Here is a 27,021-nt window from a genome sequence, read left to right as displayed (position 1 = left end):
TACATTCTGATTTCTCATTTATTCTAAAAATAACGACAGTTAAAAAAATCATTTAACTGTTACACGTCGAATTATTATGATGCGAGATTCCTTGTTTACCAATGAATTCTGCTGTGCGATAGTTTTGCTTTTCGAGAGATTCATTCCCATATCTATGGAGAAATAGCTCAAAATTTGTAAGTACACGTTATAAATGAAATAACAATAATTTTTGCCTGGCTTACATATGCAAATTATTTAGTTTGTATTCTTATTCTGTACTGATAAAATTTGTGACGTATGTAATGACAGTTATGTCTGAATCTATTTTTAAGTGATATAGCTGCAGATTTCTTCTAGAAAGTTAAATACTGCTATATTTATAACATCATTGAACATTTAGCATTATTCTACATTGGTCACTATAATGATTTAGTTGATAATTTAAATATTTATGCATTAATTTTAGTCTAATTGATTTTAAATACTTACTTGAGGTCAAAAGTACAGTTTTGTTAATTTTATTTGGTTATATTTAATACTTATATGTTCTTGAAGTTGATAAATAAATTTTATCTTGATCCTAATCGAATGTTGCAAGAGATTCGGAAGGATAGGTAGCTGCTTATTAAAAAATATTATTAAAATTTATTCATTTTTATGTCAATATTTCATGTAAATTGTATTACTGTGGTACTTTATATTTTATTACTATATATGTTTTGATGTGTATCATCTACAATACCTTTTCTACTGCTTTTTCTTATTTTTTGTGTTCTGATGTTGATATAGTCTTTAAATGTTTTGAATCAATTAAAGCTTTTATTTTTATGATTTGAAAATCTGATTTTTGATTTTTTTAAATTTTAAAGTGAATTTTTTTGAAAATCTCTGCCAGGAATAACAGTTTTCCTTCTGACTGCTTATTTTTAATTTAATGAGTAACATTTATATGAATCTATATTATTTGTCTTATAAAAAGTTTAAAACCTAAACATAAATACGATTTTAGCTTTAAATATTAAATAAGAATATATTGCTTTTGTAGAATCTTCATATATATGTGGTGTATTATGAGTGGTGATTTTGAAAACCTTACCATATTTTAATGCATTATTGAATAAGAGATGAATAATATAATAGGGGAGAGGGGTTATAGTGTGAGCAATTTTTATAGTAAAGAAAGATTAAATAATTGCAAGATAAATTTGCAAAAAAATAAAAAAAATCTTAATTATTATTTTGAGCATATATTTTTTTTTCTTCAACTTTTGAAAGTTTTTCTTCATTTTTAATGGTACATTCCTTTACTTTTTAATAATCTTTTTTCAGTAAATACATTGTTTTTGTCCACACTAACCCCATATCACAGGGCTAGTGTGGATGTGTCATAAAACCTAGTATTGACTCTATTCTTACTTATAAAACAGCAAATAAAATCGTAATTGAACTATTTTTAGTCTGATTATTTTATTTTAACTAGTATTTATGTTTAGTCTAATTATTTTATTTTTATTAGCATTTATTTTTAGTCTAGCAAATCTTAGCGAGATTTATTTTAATTGATGATAAGGCTTAAAATACTCTTAGAAATAGCAACTTTACACAGTTTAACCGGTGATTTTTTTTGCATACGTAGATTGATATCAAATGTTATGTTTTATCATTTGATTTTTAATTTAATAGAATTTATTTGCAACAAATTTAACTACCACAACTTATAAGCAATTTAAGACTCGACAATAATGAAGTATTTACTTATTTCAATTGTTATTATACAACTTATTTAAATATTGTAGTAATCTGTATTTTTTGGATTTGCAAATATTAATTTATATACAATAACTGAACTATATTCTAATTTTGTAAATCAATTATCATTGAAAAATGTCCACATTAGATGTGTACATCTTATTTTTATTTTACAGAAAAAATAATTTTTTTTTTTAATTTGATCAAGTTTTGTTATTAATTTATTATGTGTTGTGTTGAATTTGTATTAAATTTCAGCTTAGAGGCATTAATAGAATTTCAGTTGTTCCTATTTTACAACTGCTCTGAGAAATATGCAACTGTTTAGCAATTTTACAACTGCTCTATGAAAATAATAAGTGATTATAGAAATATATTTTTTGCATGGATTTATCTTTGGATAAAGGAATTTTGTTATTGTATCTTAAAGGTTTTCAATTTGCTTGAAAAGCTCTCGAGATACAAAGAAATATGCAAAAATAAAATTAACATTAAGAGTTTCAAACTTTTTGATTGCTCTCTTGACCAAACTATTGGGACCATATTTCCCAGATTGTAGCTATCCCCAAGATTTTGAAGAAAGAATCCAAGTTTGCCCAAAAAATGTTTATTCATAGAAAGTATGTTTTTGTGTCTTATTTCGTAATTTAAAATATGGTCTGTACATATTAATTAGCATATTTGAAGTCTCCTTCATAAGCTATTAAGTTTTGAGTCCTAGTCAGTGAAAATATTATAAGTAGACCAAATGTCATTCTGGGTGATTAATTTTTTTTCTTCTTATTTTTTGTGTGCATTTATTAACTAAGTATTTGATTTTATTAAGCATTTATTATTTTACTTATTTTTTAGGTTTCTTTAATTCAGCCAAGCTGGAGATCATAATGCGGGCAGCATTATTGAGTGCTGGTAGTGTCCTACTGACACTGGGTGTAGTAGGCAATGCATATTATCATAAAAAGCAATTTTATCCTTCTGTTGTATACATTACTAAATCGAATCCTAGTATGGGGGTAAGTTAAACAAATTTTTTTAAAGCTAATCTAAATATGCTGATTAGAAATTATTAGAATAATATCAACATGCGTTGACTGCATATCACACTCACATGCGAGTTTCAATTTTTTTGCTTTCTCTTTCTTTCTTGTCAGCATCATCATACTCATTACTTAATTTGAGTTAGGTAGTTCAAGTAAGTATTTAATATTTATTAAAAATTAAGTTGAAGTTTTAGAGCTTGAAAAGTTATTTTGATATCAAGGGTGCTTTATTGGCAAATTTTTTCTGTTTTGAGAAGTCATATTTTATTTTCTATCACTTTAAATGAATTATAAATAGAAATAAATAATTGATTTTTTTAAGTGTAATTTTTTTTTCTGTCATTATATGGTAGAAAACAATGAACATTAATTGAAAATAATGTAATACATATTTAAGATTCGGTCATATGTAAATGATTCTCATCAAATAAGAACAAAAGATGTCTTCACAAATTTATTTTAAAACATATTCATAATTGTAGCCCTTCATTAGTTGGAATGGAAGAAGGCTAACACAGTAATGACTCAGTTCTATAAAATTAAACTTTAGTGTGATTGGGGTTAAGAAAGAGTAGTTCAGGTCAAAAAATAAGTTGTCCAGGAGGAATCTTCAAGAAAGGCCTTGGCCCACCCTGGGCTGTTGTGCCAAACATTAGGGAAGGGATTGATGAGGATTCAGGATTTTCTTTCTTTTTTTTATTAATTGTATTTTTTTATTTGGATATCCAAAATGCAGATCATCAGAAATTATGGGGTTTTTATTCATATTTATTTTAAATAGAGATACGTTTAATAATTTACATACAATCACACACAAATATATATTTTGGAGCCTGGGTGTTTCCTTTTTTTGGTTTGTTTTTTGACAATTTTTTATAAAATAACTTAAAGGTGATAAAAAATGTCCCTTGTATTTAAGAATTGCAGTTATGTACTAAGTATTTATAAAAAACAGAAAAAAAAGTGTATGTTACAAGGATTACCCTAAATATCTAAGACTTAAAAAAGTCAACAGACAAGTATTGCTTAGGATTTTGGTTTCCATATATACTAAATAAATTGAATAGGTTTAATATTTATCTTTCTTCCATTGCTCTTTCCTCCAATTTTTAAAAATGAATGTGGAGTGTTTTAATGAAGTAATCATTGTTTTTGAAAAGCACCTCATTTGCTCTAAATGTCTTTCAGGTTCTGCCTTCAGATATTAAAAAAATATTTTTCTCTTGCTGTGTATTCATTTTATTATATACTATTCACTTTTGTTTTTAATTAAGACCACGATCTAATCGCAAATATTTTTTTACAATTTCTTGTTTCTAGATGTTAGAGACATTAATTTTTTTTTTAAAAAACAAGTATTGTCAAAAACAAAATGATATCTATAATTTACTTCTGTTTTACAAGAGATAAAAATTTACTTTCTTTTACTTTTTTTCAAAAAAAAAATTATCCTTTATAATATTGTACTTTTATTGCTAATCTATATTAGAAAAATTTGTTCATATATGGTAGTACATCGCTCAAATTTTTTTCAAGGAACCGTTTGTTGTGAACGATAGATACACTGAAATGATGAATGCGGGTCAATATAAAATATCAATTAATGACTTGAAAAAGTATGGAAAGTAATAATGAGAGGTATTGGGTTTCAAGATTTAAAAAAAATGTTATAAATATAAAAAGTTTAAATGAAAAAATTATGTACTCCTTGAAAAAATATTTACAATGCATAAGAAAGATAATTATATTTACAATGCATTTATGGGAAATGTATAAAAAGTTTAGTTTAAACACTCTTTTGGTTAAAATGCAAAAAACTTTTCAACATTTTTAACAGTTTCCTGTTCTTTTTCTATAAATTAGTGTCAATCCAGAAAGTTTCTCATTGTTCCAAAGGCTTTGAGGTCTTCTGCAATTTTCATGATATACTTGTCACTTCTTTAGCTTCTGCAGCCATTTTTTTAAACCAGCATCATACCATAATTTTCAATGTCTTCATTAACATGCCATAAACAAACTTGATTTTTGAAAAGTTTTCTCCAAACTGTAAAAAATCCTTATCTTTTTCTTCATCGTTTGCATCAGGAGTTACCATTATTCTTTTTTTTTTTTTTAAAAAAAAAAAAAACTTAATATTTTCAAATATTTACTTTTGAACAATACACGTAAGAATCTTTTAATTTCAGAAACTTTCCAGTTATGCTTAAAATAAGAAATGAAAATAACTTGCAATATATTTTAGATGCTCAGTATTGATTTTTTTTATAACATTTTCTCTAATTTTTTAAAATCTTTTTCTTATGAATTTACTCTCACCTCTGTTATGTTTTCCCCCTTCTAATTTTAGTTATTAATACTTTAATTTTAGAACACATTCTTCAAGAAATGGTGATTACTTTACTATTATTACTATTATTTGTCATTTTTATTATGTCATCAAATTTTTAAAATTTAAATTTTTTAATTGTTTTGCCAAATATGTAAAAAAATAAATACATGCTTTGAACAGTGAATTTAAGTTTTCTTTTTGACCATCAAATATATAACTTTTTTAAATAACTAATCTAGTTGCCTCTAAATATTAGAACAATTAATAGTTATGAATATTTTTAAAATTATTATTGTAAAGAAATATTTAAAACTATACTTGTTAAACTTAAAATTCTCTTCAACATATAAAAATTAGGTTTTATGAAAATTATTATACTAGTAAGAAACCTTTCGACAAATGATCAAGATTTCCTACATGTTTATTTGTGAAACAACTTTAATTTAGACTTAGCAATGCATAGTATGCACCATTTCATCTATAACCATATCAAGCTATCCTCATTATGTCAGTTTAAATAAATGTCATCAACTAAAAAAACTTTTTTTAAAATTTATATATTTTTTGACTCCATTTCATGCAACAACAAAAAAAAATTCACTATATAACTGTGAATTGCCTTATGCTATTGGTATTTTCTTAGCAAATATATTTTTATTTGTATTTTTCAGAAACATTTTATCGTAATAAAAATTTTACCTAACTCTAGTAATAGTTATAAATAAAGTATTTTAACTACGTTCTATCTAGTTTCAGTGTGTGATAACTTTGTAATAACAGTTTTACTGTTGACATTGGTATTGTATATGGTTACAAAATCTGCAGCTATAAGTTAAAGGAGTAATTACTCCTCCGTATGAAATTTTTTTATATTATTTATCCCATTTTATTAATGAATTACAATTGAATTCCTGTTTTGAATCTGATGAATTCTTTTCCAGGTCATTTACATTCAAGCATTTGTTTTAGTTCTTTTGTTGGGTAAACTTATGAGAAAAATATTTTTTGGTCAGTTGAGAGCTGCTGAAACAGAAGTAAGTAGCTAATATTTTTAATTTTGTATAAATCAATTGTTTATTAATCATTTATGTATGAAAATTATATCTAATGTTTGAAATTTCTAAAATATTTTCAGCACCTTATTGAGCGATCGTGGTATGCGGTAACAGAGACATGTCTTGCATTTACTGTTTTCAGAGATGATTTCAGTCCTAAGTTTGTTGCTCTCTTTACATTACTCCTGTTTTTAAAATGTTTTCATTGGCTTGCTGAAGACAGAGTTGATTATGTAAGTTTTATGAACATTGTTATAAAGCTATTTACAGTATTTTATTACTTCTTTAAATTTTACACATTCAATATTTCTATTCTCGTACACTTATTAATTTTTAAAAAATCTTAAGTATTGACAGCAATAATCAAACTTAAATAAATAATCCCAAGAAACTGAAGCATTAAGATATTACTTGATTTTAAAACTTCATTTGCTTCAAAAATATGCAAATTGGAAAAAAAAACAAACAATATGTTTTGAATGGACATCCATTTTAAAGACCTTCCAGACATGAATGACATTCACATCCCACAAATCTTGAAAATGAGCACTAATTTTTGAGCGCTTGCCTCAAATGACTCAATATGACTGTTATTTCTTATTTAAATATTTTTTGAATGAAATTTTTAAATCAAGTAATAATCAAACTGTTTCATTTGCTCATTTTCAAAAACTGCAACCTCTACATAATTTTCAACAATGTCCTCCCGAAATATACTGTAAATTTTTGTGGGTTTATCGTTTATCCATACATTAATTTTATGTTGCAATATATTTTGTTTAATTCAAATGAAATAAAAAATGTATTTGTGCAAAACTATTTTTGTAACAAAAGACTGATTTATAACTTTTCAACTATCATTGCTTTGTTACTTTTTTTTTAATAGGGTGTGTATGTGTGTTTTTTTTTTAAATTATGAAAACCTGAAAAAAGTCAAAGGCGCATTATGTCTTTTTCCTTGTGTAATATTTCAATAAAAACTTTTGTATGGTAAAGAAGGTATTGGTTTCAAATTAAAATTGATTGCTAACTTATAAAAGTTAGATTACTAAATCTTCAAAACATTGAACAATTATTTTAGCAACACAAAATGAAATTCATTTCTTGCATGCATTGAAAATGTAAGTAGTTGTTTCCTTTGTTGTTGTAAAGCAGATTTTTTTTTGTCACACAAGCTTATAGAACAGTTAAAACACACTTATTTTACACACCATTAAGGTTTTTTTTTTTTAAAAAAAAAGAAGATTGCATCATCAATAAAAAATATTATAAAAGAATTTCAAGCGAACAGAACTTCTTTTACAAATTGTGCGCATTTATTATTTCCATTTTAATAACTTAACTGTACTCTATCATGCCTTTTGGAATAGTAATGATTTAATTCATTATTTACCATTTAATTGATTTATTTGTCTGAGCATTAAATGGACGTTTATTGTGTTGTTTTAGATGGAAAGGAGTCCTGTTATTTCGTTACTTTTTCATATCAGAGTTTCATGTAAGTATATTACTAAATGAGATTTAGTGTTTTTTATAACTTAATGTCAGGTAACGAGTAAATAAATAAATTTCAATCAGCAACTTTGATGCGTTTAAAGTCCAAGTTAGAGAAATGTATTGTGAAAAAACTTTATTTCAGTTGTTTTATTATTCATATGAACATATAAATATTTATTTTTTGGTAAATATTTCAAAATAATTTTTTTCTATTTTTAGACTACATTTAAGGAATTTCTAATTTAAAGCAAATTTAAAAAAATTATAATTTAATTCAATACAAAAGACTTAATTCATTACAGAAGTCATCATCAATAAAAAATATTGTAAAAGAATTTCAAGCAAACAAAACTTCTTTTACAAATTCTGCGCATTTATTATTTCCATTTTAATTACTTAACTGTACTCTATCATGCCTTTTGGAATAGTAATGATTTATCATAAATAGTAATGTAATAAAATATCAATTTTTAATTTAAAGCATATTAAAAAAATTCTAATTTAATTCAATACAAAAGACTTATAACAATTTTTTTTTAAATTTTATCTTCAATAAATTTATAATATTTTATTCTCATTTAAAAGCCATTTTCAATAAATTTTGTTATTGAGTCTTTTAGTGATTTCTTCATTGCAACTTAAATGACTTAAATCTCAATCTTAGATGCATACTGTATTTTTAATTAGTAGAAAAATATTTTGTTTTTATAAATTTTTCTGAAAGGAAGTGCTTTGAAGCATTTTGTACCATTAAAAAATTATTTAAAACTTTTTTAGTGTTAATTTAGTGTCAGAAGAAATTTAGTTTTTACTTAAGTGTAATCTAACAATATATAGATTGTATTTATAATTTGTGTATTTTCCTTTTAATTTGCATTTTATACTTTTTTTTTAAATGACCAGTTCTGCTTTTATGAGCTTCTGTTTTTTTTTTTTTTTTAAATTTTTCCATATTCATGGCTGTGTTAAATAGGCTTCAATGTGTTATTGGAATTCATTATATTAGATATTTGGTAGTATGCCATGTTGTATTACATAATGTTAGTTTAGTAAAGTGCAAAGCACTATAAACATTCTGTATTAAGTGGTTGAATTTGTTTAGAAAAACATTAAAAATACATTTGACAACCTTTTTTTTTCACTTGCATCTAAGAATATTTAGTGACAAAAATGTAATCTTTCCTGGTTTGAAATGTTTTTTCGTTCAAATTATTTTTAATTTATCTCTGGATTCTATGAATGTAGTTCAAATTTGTTTAAGAATCATGAATGTTAATGATCCTATCATTAAGATCAACATACACTGCTCTTGTTTTTAAGGAATTGTTATCTCTGCCCATCATTTTAATGTCAATTAGCTCTTCAGCATAAATTCATTTTGCTTTTATTATACATTCTATAACCTTCTCCTTTTTTTTCTGTCATATATCATTTTTTTTATTGGAATCAATTTTTCTGTGTTAAAAAGGAAATATATTCCCATATTTTCTCAAAACAACTAACATATTGATCTGGGAGAAGCTTTGATTTTCACGACTATATAAGGATATTATTCAAGTCATAAATGTTTAATTACTCTAAATGAATTGTATTAAATAAAGTATTTAAACTTTTAAATTACTGAAATTCTTTAATTAGTAACTTTAAAAAAAATAATAACTGGGAGAAAAATGTCATGATAATCAGTTGACTTTTAAGATGCAATAGTGAATACAGGTATGTTAATAATCCTTGTATGTTAATAATTACTTTTTAAATTTTTTTTTTTTAGCTCTTCTTATTCTTCTTGCTATTTTGGATTTTTGTTTTGTCAATCATGCATATCAGAGTACAGTTACCAAAGGTGCATCTGTTCAATTAGTATTTGGTTTTGAAGTGAGTTACTTTTGATAATTATTTTTATTTTTATTACCACATTTAATTTATTTTGTCAAAATATATTTTTAAAGTTATGTTTGCCAGTTGCTTTAATTTTTGTTATTTTGCAGTATGCCATATTACTGAGTATTGTCTTCAACATATTGATGAAGTACATTCTTCATTTCTATGATCTCCAGAGTGAAAATCCTTGGGAAAATAAAGCTGTTTTCCTTCTTTACAGTGAACTAGTCATGGGTATGTAAAAAATGGAATTAAAAAATTTTTTTTGAAAGTTTTTAATTTTTTTATTTATCTAAAAATTTATTTTTGCTAAAAATTGGTAAAATAATTGATTGCATAGAATGTTTTTATTTTCATTTGGTTTAAATTTACGTATACATTTTGTAGGAAATAGAACTATCTAGTTCTTAGTTGCTTATAGTTAATTCTTATTTCATGATAAATAGGAATTAAATAAATGACCAACTTTAACTTGTGCAATTTATTAATCTATCTGCTGTCTTTGTAAAAAAAAGTAGCTGTCGAATGTCTACAATTCACTTGGGTAACATATCTCACAACTACATAAAGATAAGAAATAATATTGATTGCATTTCTCTGTCTTATTTTAATATTTTACTACTTTTAAGTTTATTATTTCCTCACATTTTAATTTATCATTTTGATTTCATATGTACTCCAAAGATTTTTTATTTTTAAATTTTTCATTTCCTTCATATGTTAAATACCTCTAACGACTTTCTTATTATTTTTAACATTTTTATTGTTGTCAATGTATAGTCCAAGATTCTTTTTCTCACATTATGAAGATTAAATAGTTCTTCAAAGCTTTTTGAAAAAGGAATTTTTATGTACTTACGTTTTTATTTAAAGTAAATTGTTCTAGGCATTATTCTACCTCAGTTATAAACTTGATTTTTGAATGCAGTTGATGCTAAATATTGTAACTCCTGTCACCTAAAGGAAAATTGATGATACAGTTGAAGATTGCTATATTATGAGTATAAAAATAATGTAAATATTAACTCAGTTAATAAATAGTTTTTTTTTGTATTTCGAATAGCAAGATTAAAAGAAAACTGCATCAATACATACTAAGAATCATACAGATAACAAATATGGAGAGAAAAAAAAACATTGAGAATGAGAGAGCTGTCTATCAGTCCATAAAGCTCTGGCCTCTCAGTAGTAGACTAAAGGATTACGCTTGGCTGAAGCTCAGCATAAGATAATTTGGTCACCATCCGTGACCTGTCCCTGATTAAAAAGACTGAAATAGGACTTGAAGCTATGTTGAAATGGTACAAATGTTTCAGGAGACAATCATGGCTAGTGGTGAGTCTTTAAACTCAGCCATCATTTTATGTGTGGGTTATTTTGAGACTACAAATAATTTGTCTTTCCAAGAGTCTTGAATTGTTCTAAGAGAGAGGCCCTTTTTCAAGTCCTCAGACATGGTATTTTTGATTAATCGTTTTTTTCCCCTTTCCAAATGATATACTGGAAGGAGATGTTTGTAGAGTCAAGACACCCTTTTTGGTCAGTGAATCGGCAATCTCATTGCCAGGGATCCACTGTGAAACAATATCATTTTTGCAGATAGGAAGCTTTGTAACAATCTTCGATATTCAAGGACTACAAAAGACAAAAAATTTGAGGTTGACACCCGTGACCCTGGTGTCACTAAATATGACAGCTTTGGAGAACTTATTTAAGTGGCAGATCAGCTGAAAAAGAGCAATCTCGATAGTCAGCAATTCCTAATCAAATGCAGTTGCAATCATGCCAACTGAGTTTGCCAATGAGGAAAGGGTACAGTGGACTCCTACTAAGTAGTTAGTTGGTTGCTATGTTTTCTAATAAATAGTTGGAAATATACTTTTTAAAAATTTAGTTTTTTCACAATTGGTTAGGATTAAAAATATTTGCATTCAATTCAATTAATGTTTGAATAGTATTTTTGTAATAAGTATCTTGTTTGTATTGTGTTTAGAAATCAAATATTGATACATTATCAATATTTTATTTTGCCTTGTGATTTACCTTGTGATTTTTTTAATTAGTCATTTTTTTATTTTAGGTTTTTTCAAGGTTGTTTTATATTTATTATTCATGACCATAATGATAAAAATTCACACATTTCCATTATTTGCAATAAGGCCTATGTATTTAAGTTTAAGGTAAGTAATATTGTTCCGTTTACTTTGAATAGTTTGCATTGGATGTTTATTTATTTTGCTATCACTGATGTTAGAAATGGTTCTCTGACATGCTATTTTAATCTGCATGGGGTGAATTATAACAAAAGTACATACATCCCTGTTCTGTAAAAAAATTGAAATATAACTAATTAGTGAAACCTAAATTCTCTATTCCATTTAGTATCTGACTTTCTACTTGATCTTGACATTTTGAACAAATTTTCACTTCATAGAGTGTATGACATTTTTAAATATTGCCTAAAGGTGCTTTTTTATAGTTTTCGTTTTTTTAAAAGCCCTTAACCCTCCAAGCATCAAGTTCATGAGTAAAAATGTATGAAAATCACCCTGCTACACACTACTGTTCCAGAAATGAAATAGAAAATATCTATGTTTTGATGCAGGGAAGCTAGCAGCTAAAAGTTCAGAAAAAGCCGGGACTAACTCTCAGAGGTTTAAAGATCTTTAAGCCTTTTATATTCATTGAGTTAGAAAAAAGTGCTTAATTTTATTTTTTCCAAAAAGAGATTATTTAATCCTGATGATTGTTACCACAAATTACGCTATTAGTGATTTTCACAGCAGTGTCAATCAACCACAATCTGTTTCAGCATACTGATGTTCATATCCTAAGGAAGCGGCAATTGATTCACATGTGGGCAGGGCCAGATTAACCTATAGGCACACTAGGCACGTGCCTAGGGCCTACAAAAAATGCAGGCCTACGTGTATTTTGCACAAAATTATGAAGATGCAAATAAAAATACAATATATTTTTCGGTAATAAATTATTTTGCAGAATCTTATGATCTATTATATTACTTTTTTGCGATTTTTGGATTCAACGAAATCTTGTATTATGCTGTCGAATTCCAAACTACGCAAAATGCCGTATTCAATAGACATAAGTGCAAGCAATGCCAAACGATCTTGATTCATTGTTGAACGCAAATAATTTTTTATCAATTTTAATCTGGAGAAAGATCTTTCTCCTTCTGCATTTGATCCAAGAATCGACAAATATATTCTTAATGCAATGTGAATGTTAGGAAAAGTATTCACAAGTTTATCTTTAATTTGAGCCTTCAACATTTCTTGTGCAGATTTATGTTCATATAAATTTGAAAATAGTAAAAATTCGTCTACAAAGTTTTCCTCTAAATCGGATGAGTAAATTTTCACTAAATTTTGCGCTTTTAGTTTAATCTCAGATTCTGACAAATTTTTGTGAACAAGAAATTAAATTAAATTTAGAGAATTTCGAAATTAAATTAAATTTTGTAAATTAAAATCCATATTAATAAAAATGTAAAAAAAAAATATGCAAGAAAATTTTAGCATATATTTTGAAAAGAGTGGGGGAAGGAGGGGAGGGCCCAAAAACGGCTATGCCTAGGGCCTACGAAAGGTATAATCCGGCTCTGCATTGTGGGTTATAATCGCAGATTCGCGTGCATGTACGTTGAACGCAATTCTTTGAAAGGGCAAAAGGGTTCCTGCACTCAGGTATGGACCTCTGGATTTCCGGCTTCATCTCCTGCTCTCTGATATCAAAACAAAAATCTTTCGAATTTTTGTTGATCACCATGGTCAACTAAACATTACTGCATAGTTTTTCTAATTGCAAAATAAAGTTTTCTTTTCTTTTCTTGATAATTCGTTCGTTGATGAAGTGCCATTATTTACATCACAGGAAAGCCAATGAAGTTCTTGTATTGCTATATTTTTAAACCAATCACTATCTTAGAGCTTGATGTAGAGACTGCGCACTAATTAAGTATTTTCATAGAGAACCAGAATAGTTAACAATCACAGAACTTCACTTCGAAATGTTCATTTCCCTTTTATTTATTCAATTTAATAAAGATCATATTAGTAATAGTGGGAGTTAGTAACTGAGGAACCATCCACTAATTGTATAATGTATTTTAGGCTTTTTATTCTAATGGATTTGTTTATTAAAAATTTCAGTACTCTTGAGTTATTTTATGAAGAAAATGCAATAATTATTTGAGGCAAGATTTTAAAAAGGTATAAATTGAAGAGTCTTTCACTTTGTTAACATTATTGAATTATATTAATAATGATTAAAAATATAAAATGCTTTTATTTAGTATATATTTAAAATTAATCATTATTTAATTCTGAGAAATGCAACTGATAACTTTTTGAAATAAAAGAGCAACTATTTTTGGAACTAACTTTTTTGAAATAAATTTTAATGAATTTTTTTTACATAATTGTATAAATTAATTATTAATTTTAAGAATAAAATGAGAATTTAAAGTTATGCATAAAATGCAATGATGGTGGCTAATAAAATCAAGAATAGAGTTCTTTGACAAAAATAAGTTATTGATCATGATTCTGTAAAATCTGTGAAAATTTTTTTGCAATTTGTTTATTATATATATAGTGAACTCTCGCTACTACAATATCCAATACAACAATAACTCCCTCTATTACGATAGTGTTTCATGGTCCTGATGAACTTTCATATGAATTAATGTTATTCTCCTTTCAATATTACGATCTCTGAGGCAATAAACCCCTGTAAAACGATTTTTTCCCCAAATTTCAAACTTATTTTCTCCATTTATTATTGGTTTTCAAATAATGTAAAAAATCTTATTTTATCATCTTTTGTCATTTTATATTTTTTTCTGACAAGAAAAGACTCACTGCTGACCACTCCAAGAGCTTCAAATGGCTAAGTACAAATGTGTAATGATTACGAATCAGGGACAGTAACACTCGAAAGAAATAGTTAAAATTTAAAAAAAGTTCTTTACGATAATCACGTTAATGCATTTTGTTCAAAATACACGCAAATAAAATAAGCACTGTGTATTAGAGATCTAATTAAACTTAGTGGTACGTTTACTTTATTTCTGTTTCCATATGCACTAACTTTGATTTCCCCAATTTTATTATAAACTATCAAATATTTTTCTTATCATTCAAGTTTTATTCACTTATTGTAAATAAAATGTAATTCACTTATTATAATAAATAAAAACTTAATAATACTATTTGCATCGCATTTCACGAATAGAAGTATGAGATACCTCACACAACTTTTTAGGACGTACCTTCTCGGGAGTTAATAAAATTAAATGGTTATTTACATGTGTATGTATAGAATAAATAGTATAAATTAACATTGAAAAATTTATTTAAATTGCTTAAAAAGAAGAAAAAAATTTATTGATTAAAAATTTGTAAAAAAAACTTTGTATATATATATATTTTTTTTTTTTAAAATTTAATTTTTAGCAGTTTTTACAGTTGAACTGTAGTTCTACATTATGCAAATTTAAATTTGTGATTATAATTAAAATTCTCTTTTAATTTTATTTAAATCTAATTTCATAATTAATCTGTTTCTAATGTATTCCTAAACAGCCATGCATTATTTATAATTAAATTTGCACTAATTGGTGAATTTTTATAATATTTCAGGGCATTTAAAAAAGCTGTAAATGATGTCATAATGTCTCGTCGAGCGATACGAAATATGAATACTCTGTAAGTATTATTCCAGAAAATTTTATTTAATTTTTAGGACATTTTTATCAAATATTTAGGAAAGTTAATTATTTACTAAATCAAATGAGTTACTTTATTTAGTTCAAAATTATGAAGAGTGAGTTGTAATTTAAAGATATATTTAAGTGAAAATTTTGAGGCATATTGAAGTGAGTTAATTGTATTAACTGACATTTGTCATAAAAAAATGTAATTCTCTTAAAATTATTTTGTTAATTAAAATCTTATTTCAAATTAATATTTTGTTTGAAAAGTTCACGAGAAATGAAAATTTCAAACATGAGAAATTAAAACTTAAAAACTGAAATTAACGTTAAAAGATCTAAAATTTTGACCATTCCACAACTAACTATGAGGACCACTTTTTCAAGAGTGCAGGTACCTCTATTTTAAGGTCAAGAACCTGAATCTGTCAGAGAAAGGTATATTAACACCGAGAATGGGTATTTTTAGTATCCAATTTCATAACTTTATATTACATTTATATGAAATTATTAGCATATTTAAGGTTAATTTCTTTTACCAATAAGATTGCATTGAAGTAAAAATTATTAAGGTATTTCATTGTACAAACCTACCAACATAATCTGTCAGTGCTGTTCTATTCTACCATATAGTGTTTTGTTAACTCTAAAAATATGTATATTCACTGTTAATATCTTATTGATGGGCTTTAAAAATTTCTTGACAGACATATATTAAAATGGAAATAAATTATGTAAAATTAAAATTTTCTGTTTCATGTTACATGTTAGCATGCATATGGTAATTATTATATGAAAATGTTTTATATTCTAAGTAATATTATTAAAGTATTACTTTAATAACTTTCTGTCTTCTAATTGTCAGATATCCTGATGCAACAGCTGAAGAACTTGCCACCATGGATAATGTTTGTATTATTTGTCGTGAAGAGATGTCTGGATCTGGAAGTAGCAAAAAGTTGCCTTGCAATCATATTTTCCATGCATCATGTTTGAGATCATGGTTTCAGAGACAACAGACCTGTCCGACTTGTCGAATGGATGTGCTACGAGTTCCTGCACCTGCTCAACCAGCTCAGAATGCTCCTGTTCCTGGTGTAGGAATCCCTGGAGCTCAACAGCAGCAACCACAAGCACCTAATATTGCAAATTGTAAGCTCTTTGCCTTGTTAATAATTTAATCAGAATTTATTTTTCGTTTGTGAATCACTTCACTTTGAAAAATTTGTAGAATTGGAAAACTGTTTTACAAATGGTTAATAGAAACTTTATAAATTTTCTAATTTCTATCTTAGATTATTTGTAATGTTCATATAAAGCAACCAATAGTGCAGCGAAAAAACATTTAAAAGTTAATCAATGCCAAAATTCATCTTTGAGATACTTAACTTTTTTTTCACCTTTCAAGTGAAATATATTGTTCTAGATGTGATAAATTAGGTACTAGCATTTTGTTTATTTTGGTTGAGTAGAAAATTGTAGACAAATTTTGTTTCATGTAATATAGAGGTATGTTTATTAAGCCAAAATAGATTTTAGTGTCAAGTCTAACAAGCTTTTTACTACATATGTTTGATAACTTAAAAGATTATTTCCAGTTTATTATTTGAATATTTATTTTTATCTAGGTAAATTGTTTTCCTGGAAAAATGTATGAATTGTCTAAGAATTCAAACTGAGTGTGTATTTTAACCCATTTCTAATATATTTGTATAAAACTTTATATATTCTAATGGATTTTGTTCTGATTAACAGTATTCATTAGCTTCTTAAAAATGAAATTGATTAGACCTGATTAGTTAAAAATAAGTAAGCATTTTGAAAAATTTCAAAATGCTTACTTATTGTTGAATATTTTGAATTAATCCATTTACTTTGGTGCCAAAATGATAAGGGATATGACTTCTTGTGATATTTTTCTTTTTTAACAACAATAAATTTGATTTGTAATAATTTATAACTAGAAACTCGAATTGTTGTGATATCACTGTATAATTAAATTCAGTTGGTTGACAATTATGTATTCAAAATTTATATTTTAAATTTTACACTTATACATTTATAACTTTATAATATATTCTTTATAAAGTTATAAATGTATAAGTGTAATATATACCCTTATGTGGGGTTAAAATTTATTATAGTTACATTTAAAATATAGCAAACATGTATATTAATATAAATTGCCATAATTTTCAGTATGCAAGTTAAGTTTTTGTAACTTTTTTGAAGTTAAAAGTAGGAGTATTAGTTAATACTCAGATTCATTTAAATTATAAAATATACTGAAATGTAAGAATTATAGAGTACTTTAAATTAACTCTTAAATATTTTGTTTGAGCCAGCTTGCAGTCGTTTAAGCACGGAATATCATGACACCTGGTATTACAAGCTAGAGCAATTTCCATTTTTGTTATCAGTTGCTATTTCACTTTATTTATGAAGGGGTCTTTAATGCATTTTAAAACTGTGTGTGTCGTTTACTTGAATCACTACAAACAATTTATTTATCCTTCTTACATATAGGTTTTGAGTTAAATATAAATTTTTATGGAAAAAATTCCCTCTCAATTTAAGTATAGATTAGTTTTTATTTGGAAATGTATAGTTTATAATTTAGATAATTGCTTGTTCTATAGTGTTAAATGTAAGGCTGATTTTAAATGAAGTCTCTGTAACTATTTATTTATTTTTCTATTAAATTTATTTGGATGGAAAATTGTTTTCCCCTTTTTATGATTTTTAGAAATTAATTATATTTGTGCACAATTGTAAATGAGCCAGTTCATTTGCTTCTCCAAGAGAACATTTCAACTATTTAAGTTGCAAGATAAATGTATTGGCTTCAAAGCCAGTATTATGTAGCAAAACATTCACATTAACCAATTCTTTTTTCTTCTTTCTTTTTGTAAAAAAAAATCAGGGCCTGGTTTCTTACCTAATGCTTTTCCTGGAGTATTTCCTTTTATGATGCCACCTGTTCCTCCACAACAACAACAGCCAGCTCCACAAGTTGCTCATCCTGCGAATGCTCCTCAATCTCAACAAGCCTCTGGTAAAATAAAATATGTAATTTAGAACGTAAAAGAACCTCTTAAATTTTTTTTAAAAATATACTTTTTTATTGCTATTTAAGTGAGATGCTTAAGTGAGATTTATCTATAAAATTTGTGTTTTAACTAAAAAAAGAAGTAATTTTCATTTGAAAAACTAAATTAATATATTGTATAAATTTCTCGTTTAGAGAAAGTGTATGTATGATATTCTTTGAGTTGATGTTTAACTTTGTAAAAATAAATAATTTTTAAATTAACCTTAATTATATGTTTTTTATTTTATTTATTATATTATGTCTTTGTTTTCAAAAAAGTTATATTGATTAAATATGATTTAGCTTCAATTATACACAGATTATTTATATGTTTCAATTTTTTTTTTTGGCTACAACTTCTTACTTATAATAAATTTTTAAATTTTGTTGTCTGATAACAGTAAATTTCTTCAGTAAATACCCCCAGTCTTATTTTCCCTTTCATTTATGTTTATGATTTTGACACTAATGCTTCTAGTCAATATTAAAATTGGCATAATTTAAATTATTTGAATTTTTGAAATAAAATATTAAGTCTTTTTTAGAGTTACAATTTTATTTATATTTCTAATTTACAATTTTATTAAATATAAATTTTGTTATTTTTATTATTAATTAATTTTACATAAATCTACCTGGAAAGGTCAAGGAAATAATTTTGTTTTGAGTACAAGCCATGTTGAAATTTAGAAAAGCTTTTAATGTGCATAAGTATTACAACATTTATTTTTTACTTTGTTAATTGTTTGAAGTTTGTGTGCAAGTGTTTGGAATGTAATTCATGTTGGCTTATTGTTGTTTTCTTAAGTTAGTTATTTTTTGATCATTATTTAGTTAAGATTTATTTTTAAACGTTATAAAAGATAAGTAATTATAAATATTTTATTTACATTTTGTTAAATAAGTTAAAATAAATTTTGATTTATCTACTAATGTGTTATTTTTTTTAGGTCACTCAAAAAGTATTTTTATAACTAAAATAATTCGAAAAAAGTTGAAAATTTTCTCTTTTTTTTTCAATATATTCATTATTTTCTATGCACCGTTTTATTCATCATAACTAATCAGTTAATAAGTTTTTCCTATACAGTTGTTTATAACTTTTTAAAAGAAACAAATATTATTCAGGGATTATTTTAATAGTATATTTATTACAAATTATATATATTAAAATATAATACATAATAAAATGTAATAAATATAATATATGTTAATAATATTATTAATATATATTACATTTATTACAAGGTTTATTTTAATATTATATCAGCAAATATTATTCAAAATCGTAATTCTTTTTTATTGAAATAATTTTCCATATAATTTATTATTAACATAAAGGAACATAAAGTGCACAAAATACTAACTCAAGTAAAAAAAAGAAGAGCAATATTTAAAAGAAAAAAAATTTCTTCAGAAAATTTCAGCTTTACATGTAATTAAATTGATACCATATTCAATCTTTTTAAAATGGTTTTTGGTTGCTACTCATTGAATTTTTTAAGCATGTTTGGTACATATTCCTTTTTGGTGTAACAATTATTATCTATCATTTTCAAGTCTTAGAAAAAAAAATTCATTAATGTAGTCAGGTGAAATATTTCTTAAATGTGGACTTGAGATGGGTTCTGTTAATTAATTGCTTTAGAAAGTTTCTGTTTTATCTTTATTTTATAATGCAAAGACTAGTTATTACTAAATCAATTTAGTGAGGTAAAGTTTAGTGAGTTGTGCTTAATTTAACTTTTAACTGAATTAATTCATTATAAATTAGATGAACAAGAGCTTGATATATCTTATCAGCTACATATAACTCTAAGTTAGTATGATTTCATTCTGAGTTTAAATTTTTTATCAAGTGAATTAAAAACTGTTAAAATTTTAAACTAAAATCATTGAAACATATTATATCTGACGTTATCCTTACGTTTTATATCTGACTGTTATTTGATAATGTGAAAGAAGTTTCATTAAATGTAGACTTTATATTTATCTTCTGAAATATGTAAAGCTAAATTTTCTTTGTGTCGTTTTGTACACGTTTATTAACTCCTATTTGCCCAGTAGTATATTTAGATTTCAATTTATGTAAGTTTTTACATTTTAATACTATGAAACCTTGTAAAGTATTATTTGAGAGTTTAAAATTTAAATCCACGAAAATATGTTGTCTTTCAAATATCAGTTTTCTGAAATTGTTTTTAAATAATTCATATTCTGTATAAATTAATAGATTTCTTTATTGTTAGCTCCTGCTGGTGGTCAGCCTGGGCCATCAACTTCTTCTGGACCTTCTACGTCTGCTGGTACTCAACCTACAAATGCCCCTCCCTTATTTATGCCACCTTTTCCCTGCATGCCTTTTTGTAAGTGGTAAATTATCACCGTTTTCCTTTCATACTTAGTAAATTTAAAAATTTTTTAAAAGTTCTATTATTATTTATTTGAATAAATGTAATTACATTGCAATTGAGAATAAACAATTGTATGTTCTACTGATTGTAATACCAATTATTTAGACTTATAAAGGACAATAATTAAAACTTAAGATGCATGTTATTTTGCTAAGTAAAGCATTATTTTTATTCTGTCAAAATCTATTTTGAAAAAGCAAATTTTTTTTTTGAGCAATGAAAAAATATTTGTCTGTGAATTCATATATAGTAAACCCTAAAATTTAGAAAGTTGTAATTGGCATACCTTATTGCTTTACCCTTGCTATTTTTTTTTTAATTAGGAAAAATAAATGTTCACAGCTGACCGATATTGCTTTTGTCATAAATGTAAACATTCAGAGTTTAAATGGTCCAAAAGCATAATATCTATTGGTATGATAGCTAAAAAGCCATACCTTGTAAAACAAATGAGTCATCGCATTCATGATAAGTATGTTTGTCTAGTGGAAGAATCTGTTTCCTTTCAAGGTTTCCTCCTATTCTGCCTATTGCCATCTGAATTATTCCATAAATTTCTCACATCATTTTTCTCATTTTTCCCCTGTCTCTTTTTACGTTATATTTCTGCTATGATTCTTTATTGTTGTTAAAAGAGTATATAACTTTAATTCATGTTTTTTCACCTTTTTTCTTAACAGTTTTATATGTGTGGTTAATGACAAAATTTATCATCATTTTATATTTTTCTTTATTTTATCTTACTAACTTTCAAACAAAGTTTTCTTCGATTTTTATGTGTTTTTGCACTTTCATTATTAAACAAGGCTTTTGCTTAACTCTCAAAGTGTTCAGCTCCTTGGCAAAGTGCTAGTGAATTTTCTTCACTACCCACAACTTGCTCCCTCCCTTTTTTTTAAAGAAAAGCAAAGCCAGGGTTAATCCCAATTTTAATTATTTAAATGGAAGTTTTTAAGAGTATCAAATCTTTTAGTTTATTTCAAACTTTAATTTTTACATGTGCTGACATTTTAATAACTTTTTAAATAATCATTTTTAAATTTTGTTTAAAATAATTGCAAAACTACTTCCTTTACAGTTAGAATATATTTTATTTAACACTTAAAATGATATATCTGTTGTCAATATACCTATAAAATTTCTCAAAAATTAATAAAAAGTACTCCAAAATTTTTAAAAGTAATTATTTTTCAAAACTTTTGAAAACATGTTACAGTTCTACCTCCACCTCCTCCCATACCTGCTGCAGATCTCAGTTCTTTATCAGTGGAAGAATTACAAGCCATGGAAGGACAGGAAAGAGAAAATCTGGAAGCCAGAATAAGGTGTTTGCGCAATATACAAACTATGTTAGATGGTGCTGTGTTACAAATGCAACAATATTCATCTTTAGTTGCATCAATGAGGTGAGCTTTAGTATTACATATACACCACTAAGCTTAAAGATAATTTTTAAACAACAGTAGTATACAATTCTCTTTCCTCTGAATACTTCTGTTAACCATAATCAATTCTAGTTTTTTCCTTTTTTTTGGCACACATATTTAGTTTCTTTTCTATTCTCAATTTCATTACCATTTTATGTAAGTAACAAATTAATATATTTGTACTTCTTAATGTAAAATTTCAATTGCGCTTCAAAATTTATTAAGGTGGAAAAAGTCAAATGTTTCGTTGACTTAAAAATTTTTTCGAAGCGATTTTCATTAACAAGTAAATCTTTCTGCTCCTTATTCCTGTTTTTTAAGATAATTAACTTTGAATAAACATTTTGTTTGCTCGTTGCTTTGGATTTTGTAAAGAAATCTGAAAAAGTAATTTTTGTTTTTTCATTTCTCTTTTCATTGTTACTAGGCTATTTTCAGTTTGATCATTATTGCTTTTCTTTCTGCTTAAAAGAAAAGTGCTTTATTATCTGCACAATAAAAATATAATGTCTCCGTGCAAATGGAATTGAGGGAAGCCCTTTCAAAGCTTCCAACGGAATATAAATATATGAAATCAACTTAAAAAAACAATGAAATCCGCTAACGATTCTAAATTAGATGCTTTCTTGTACAAATGGTTAATTCGAAAGGATAGTGTATCATTATTCAGTTAAAACAATTATCTTAATGATCCTTATCTTTATCCTATTTGACAAAGAGACACTAATTAAATGGACTCATTATAATTAAATTGAAATATTAAGTAACACTGTTAGTAAAAAACAACTCAATTTTCAGAAATTATTAATGAATATAAATAAAGAAAATGATGTTGCTTTTATAATCCGAACACTTCTATTATCCAAAGCACCCAGTATCAATTACTTAGGATAATCAATGTTTTTCAGTCTACCTCATAAATTACTAATTCCCTTATGAATTTCAGAAGTGTGCCAGTCAGCACTCCAAGTCAAAATAATGTGAAAAATTCCAATCCTTCTACAAAAACAGAAAGTGGACCAACTATGAATGGTAATTTGTTTACTTATGATAATTAAAAGATATATAATTAACTTTTGAAATACATGCCATGAAAACATATAAAGTTTTTAGCACTTTATTGTTAATATTTTTAAAATCCTACATTGAGATAATGAAATCAGAATGAGTTTAGTCACATGTGACTAAACTCAACCTGATTTCATTATCTCAGTGTTAAATGCTGTCCATTTCAATTACATATGCATAATTCAGTATTTCTATGCCACAGTAATACAGTTTGATAAAGAAATGACTATTGTCGGAGAAAACTTACTATAGTATATTATTATTATTCAAATAACAATGCATAAATTTGAAGTCTAAATTTTTTTTTCTCTTTATAAATTTATGCTATTGCTTGAAAATTAGACTTGTGGTTTTTGATTCAAGCGTAGTTCCTTTTTTTAAATTCATTATTGATTTATACAAATATGCAGTCATTGAATAATAAAATGCGGTACAGATAAGTTTAATTGTGCCGCTTTTTCTGATGCAAAACTTTAAATTATTTAAAGAAAAAGTTATTCTTTCATGATTTTTAATTTAAAACTAACCTTAGTGAAATATTACTCAATATCTAAAAAAGAGAACATTCAACTATCCATGAAGAATGAATTATATTTTTATTTTGCTTGGAGATTATTCAGATTTGAGACTACTTTAATTTATTACCATTTTCTTATTGCTTTTTTGGATGAGTTTTTGTGAGGAAGAATAAATAAATACTAAAAGAAAAAAATGGTAAGTAAGGATATACAAATATTGTTTCAACTGGGCCATGAAAAAAGGAAATACTTTTCATGAATTCCTTACATTTTTCCTTAAAAATTTATGTTACATAGCAATTTAAAAACATAGTTTTACTATAATTTTAGTTTTCAACACTTTTGAGTGTTTTATAAATATATTTGGCTGCCTTAAATTTTACTTAAGAATCATCAATCTATATGTCTTACTTACATGGCACTCAATGCACAAGTGTGTCTCTATTAAAATAATTTTGAAAGTTTTATTACTTAGATGATATAATTTTAATCATCGATAAGTATTTAATTTCTTTTAAAGAGATAAGAAATTGCCATGTATTTCTAATAACCAATAAAGGACAATTTTTTGTAATGTTAAAATTTATAATACACTATAAATAATATAAGCTTCTTGTTATTAAGGACCCTTTCTAGAGTTTACCTCCTTTAGGTAAACATCCCATGAACCGAAATGTTCCCATTCTTTATTTTGTTTGATTTCATGTTCTTGCATCATATTTTTTTAATAGTTTTCATTGCAAGTGTAATAAGGTTTGTATTTACCACAATATAGCCTCATCCAGATTTTGAGCAAACAAATTCTACTTTTAGGATTTAGAAAGTAGAAAGCAGTGGTTTGTAGTAATATACATCTCTAACTGCTTTATTACAAATGAAATCTACTTATTAATCATTAGTTACTGTTAACTGTACATATATAATTAGTATCTTTATTTTTTTAAATGAACAATTACAATTATTTGCTTTAGGTCACATGAGCAGTTCTGAGCACTCTTCACATGCCAACACATCAAGCAGCACTGATCCTGCTGAAGAATTGCGCCGCCGCCGCTTAGAATATCTACAGGGAAATGCTAGTGCGGCAGACAGAGACGATAACAGAGAGCAGCACAATTAATGTGTTAATACAGTGATAGATTTATATGACACTCTGTCCATTTGTTTAAATGTTCAAGAACTATTTTGCTGCATGAGAGATTTTGACAATAAAAATCTATATAATGCAGCAGTGCAAACTCACTTATAAAAACTCTTGTCATAATGTGTACATATTGTAAGTCTGCTAATAAAATTTTTTAAGTGTTTATGTTTAAATTAATAAAAGAAATCATAATTGTTATATATTTTATTTCAATTATTAAATGGCAATTGAGAACTTTTCAAAACGAAATACAAGTAGCTCTGTATGATGTACTCATGATATAAAGTCGACGATGGATGACACTACTACAATCACACAAAATATATCACTTTTCTATCTCAGTTTATACTCATACAATGATATATACTTTGATTTAATGATATACTCACTTTACATCAAAAAGAACAGTTCAGTTAGTTAGATAATATTATTAAACTATGAACTGTTTTATCTTTCACACAGCATAACATAAAAAAATATTTCAATTTTGAGAGCAAAGAAATTCATAAAGAGGAAGTTTGATGCTCTCAAACATTTATTAACTATTAAGTTGTTCCATATCAAATGAGGGGTTTCAATATCTAAATTTTCTTTGTTTTTTTATTGTTATAATTTAAATTTTTTTTTCACCGCAGGGGATGTTCTAATTTTTTTTATATAAAAAAATACTTAGTTATAGTTGAGAAAAACAATCTATTCTAGTTTCCATTGAATGTGTGGGTATTTTGATCTCTTTCTATTGAAGATTCATGTGGTATGATTGAATTTCATTGCTATTTTTCAATGTATGTTAGGAAACAGATTGAATTGTATTTTGAAAGTTTAGATGGATAACCAGAGCATGGTGCTTAGCACCTTTTTACGTTTATAAATTTATCAATAATAAAAATGTATCAATTCACAACTTCAAATATTAATACCTGACTTGGACATAACAATGTTAACAAAATACAAAGTCAGCTTAAAAAAAACGTTCTGTATTTGCAAAAGTAATCCCATTTTGACTCAAAATGAGTTTTGGTGCAGAATTTGAAAGAACTAGATAAAAGTAACTTTGAGAACTTGGCCACTGCTTCAGAGGCACATAGATCTAGCAGAATTTTAAAAACTTTTCTTGATTTCTACGATAATGCTGAAAGAAAAACTTCAATTCAAACTGTTTTCTACTATGACTTTATTTTCAAAACTATTGCAATTCTATCAACAGGATATCTATGAAAAAACATGTTTATAAGCTGAATCCACACCTAAATTTTTTAATATTTTGAACGTTAATGTAGGAATTGTACTGATTATCGAATATGGTTGTGGTGGGTACGAGATTAATACCTTTTAAAACCTAACTTCATCAACAGGGGAAAAAAAGATATATTTTCCATGATTCTTTAATACTGCACTTTATGCTATCTAAAATTAGCATTCTTTTACAAGCATAGATTGTTTTACTTGCTAACAATTATAAAAATTGAATGCTCAAACCTGCGAATAATTTGAAAATTTCTTAAAACATTCTAATCGCACAATTTCGGTTTTAATATACAATGGCAAGAGAGAACCGGAATTTTTTTATGTTGGAAAATAGACCGATCAGAAGATAGTTTTCTACATGTAGAACTAACAGGAGATTAATGAATGTATCACCATGTGTGCATATAAGTGTTTAAATACCCGATGAGTACAATATATTGATATTTAGAGGAAGCATGTTTTTTTTTGTGATAGGATATGCAAAAATATATTAAAATTAACATTTCATATGGAACAACTTATATAAATTTGAAGTTTCATTACACTAGTCTTATGTAGTTTTACTTAATTATAGTAATATAATTAAGTAAGATTACATAAGACTAGTATAATGAAGTTAATAAAGTTAAACATAAAAGTAGCTTTTTTCTAAAAAATAAAACAAAAATTCAGGTGAAGAATTATGTAAAACCGACAAAACTTAATAAATCAATGTTATATCATTCTTAAGCTATCTTAAGAATGTTTATATGTAATTTAGGTTGATTTAACATTATTAAAAGCTTTTTGGAGATTTTAAAAAAATAAAACAAACATGCTTTCATTATTGTATCTATAAAGGGTC

General features: G+C 25.8%; 1 protein-coding gene across 2 annotated transcripts; it reads left to right on the top strand.

The window, feature by feature from the left end:
• The first annotated feature begins 13 nt into the window (after positions 1–13).
• sip3 (septin interacting protein 3) lies at positions 14–25,092 on the top strand. 2 transcript variants are annotated; one of them, XM_043047489.3, is made up of 15 exons: positions 14–176; positions 2,584–2,744; positions 6,042–6,134; positions 6,236–6,388; positions 7,605–7,653; positions 9,424–9,527; positions 9,641–9,767; positions 11,614–11,713; positions 15,197–15,262; positions 16,133–16,419; positions 18,191–18,322; positions 20,608–20,724; positions 21,989–22,178; positions 23,146–23,231; positions 24,757–25,092. In XM_043047489.3, exons 2-15 carry the CDS (start codon positions 2,616–2,618, stop codon positions 24,903–24,905), a joined length of 1,782 nt encoding a protein of 593 aa, XP_042903423.1. In that variant the 5' UTR covers positions 14–176; positions 2,584–2,615; the 3' UTR covers positions 24,906–25,092. The 2 variants fall into 2 exon arrangements, with proteins under 2 accessions (XP_042903423.1, XP_042903424.1); XM_043047490.3 differs by lacking the exon at positions 14–176 and adding an exon at positions 279–596.
• Positions 25,093–27,021: the final 1,929 nt, after the last annotated feature.

Source organism: Parasteatoda tepidariorum, chromosome 2 (genome assembly GCF_982258835.1).
Source record: "Parasteatoda tepidariorum strain Cologne lab strain chromosome 2, Ptep-v5.0, whole genome shotgun sequence".
Lineage (NCBI taxonomy): Eukaryota > Metazoa > Arthropoda > Arachnida > Araneae > Theridiidae > Parasteatoda > Parasteatoda tepidariorum.
The sequence above is the reverse complement of the archived record's forward strand: the minus strand, read 5'-3'. Positions and strand labels throughout refer to the sequence as shown.

Excerpts from the sequence above, each read along its gene's own strand:
- sip3 (XM_043047489.3), top strand. The coding sequence starts at position 2,616 with ATGCGGGCAGCATTATTGAGTGCTGGTAGTGTCCTACTGACACTGGGT. Across the intron at positions 7,654-9,423 it reads TTTTCATATCAGAGTTTCAT|CTCTTCTTATTCTTCTTGCT; the intron begins GTAAGTATATTA and ends TTTTTTTTTTAG. Across the intron at positions 23,232-24,756 it reads AAGTGGACCAACTATGAATG|GTCACATGAGCAGTTCTGAG; the intron begins GTAATTTGTTTA and ends TATTTGCTTTAG.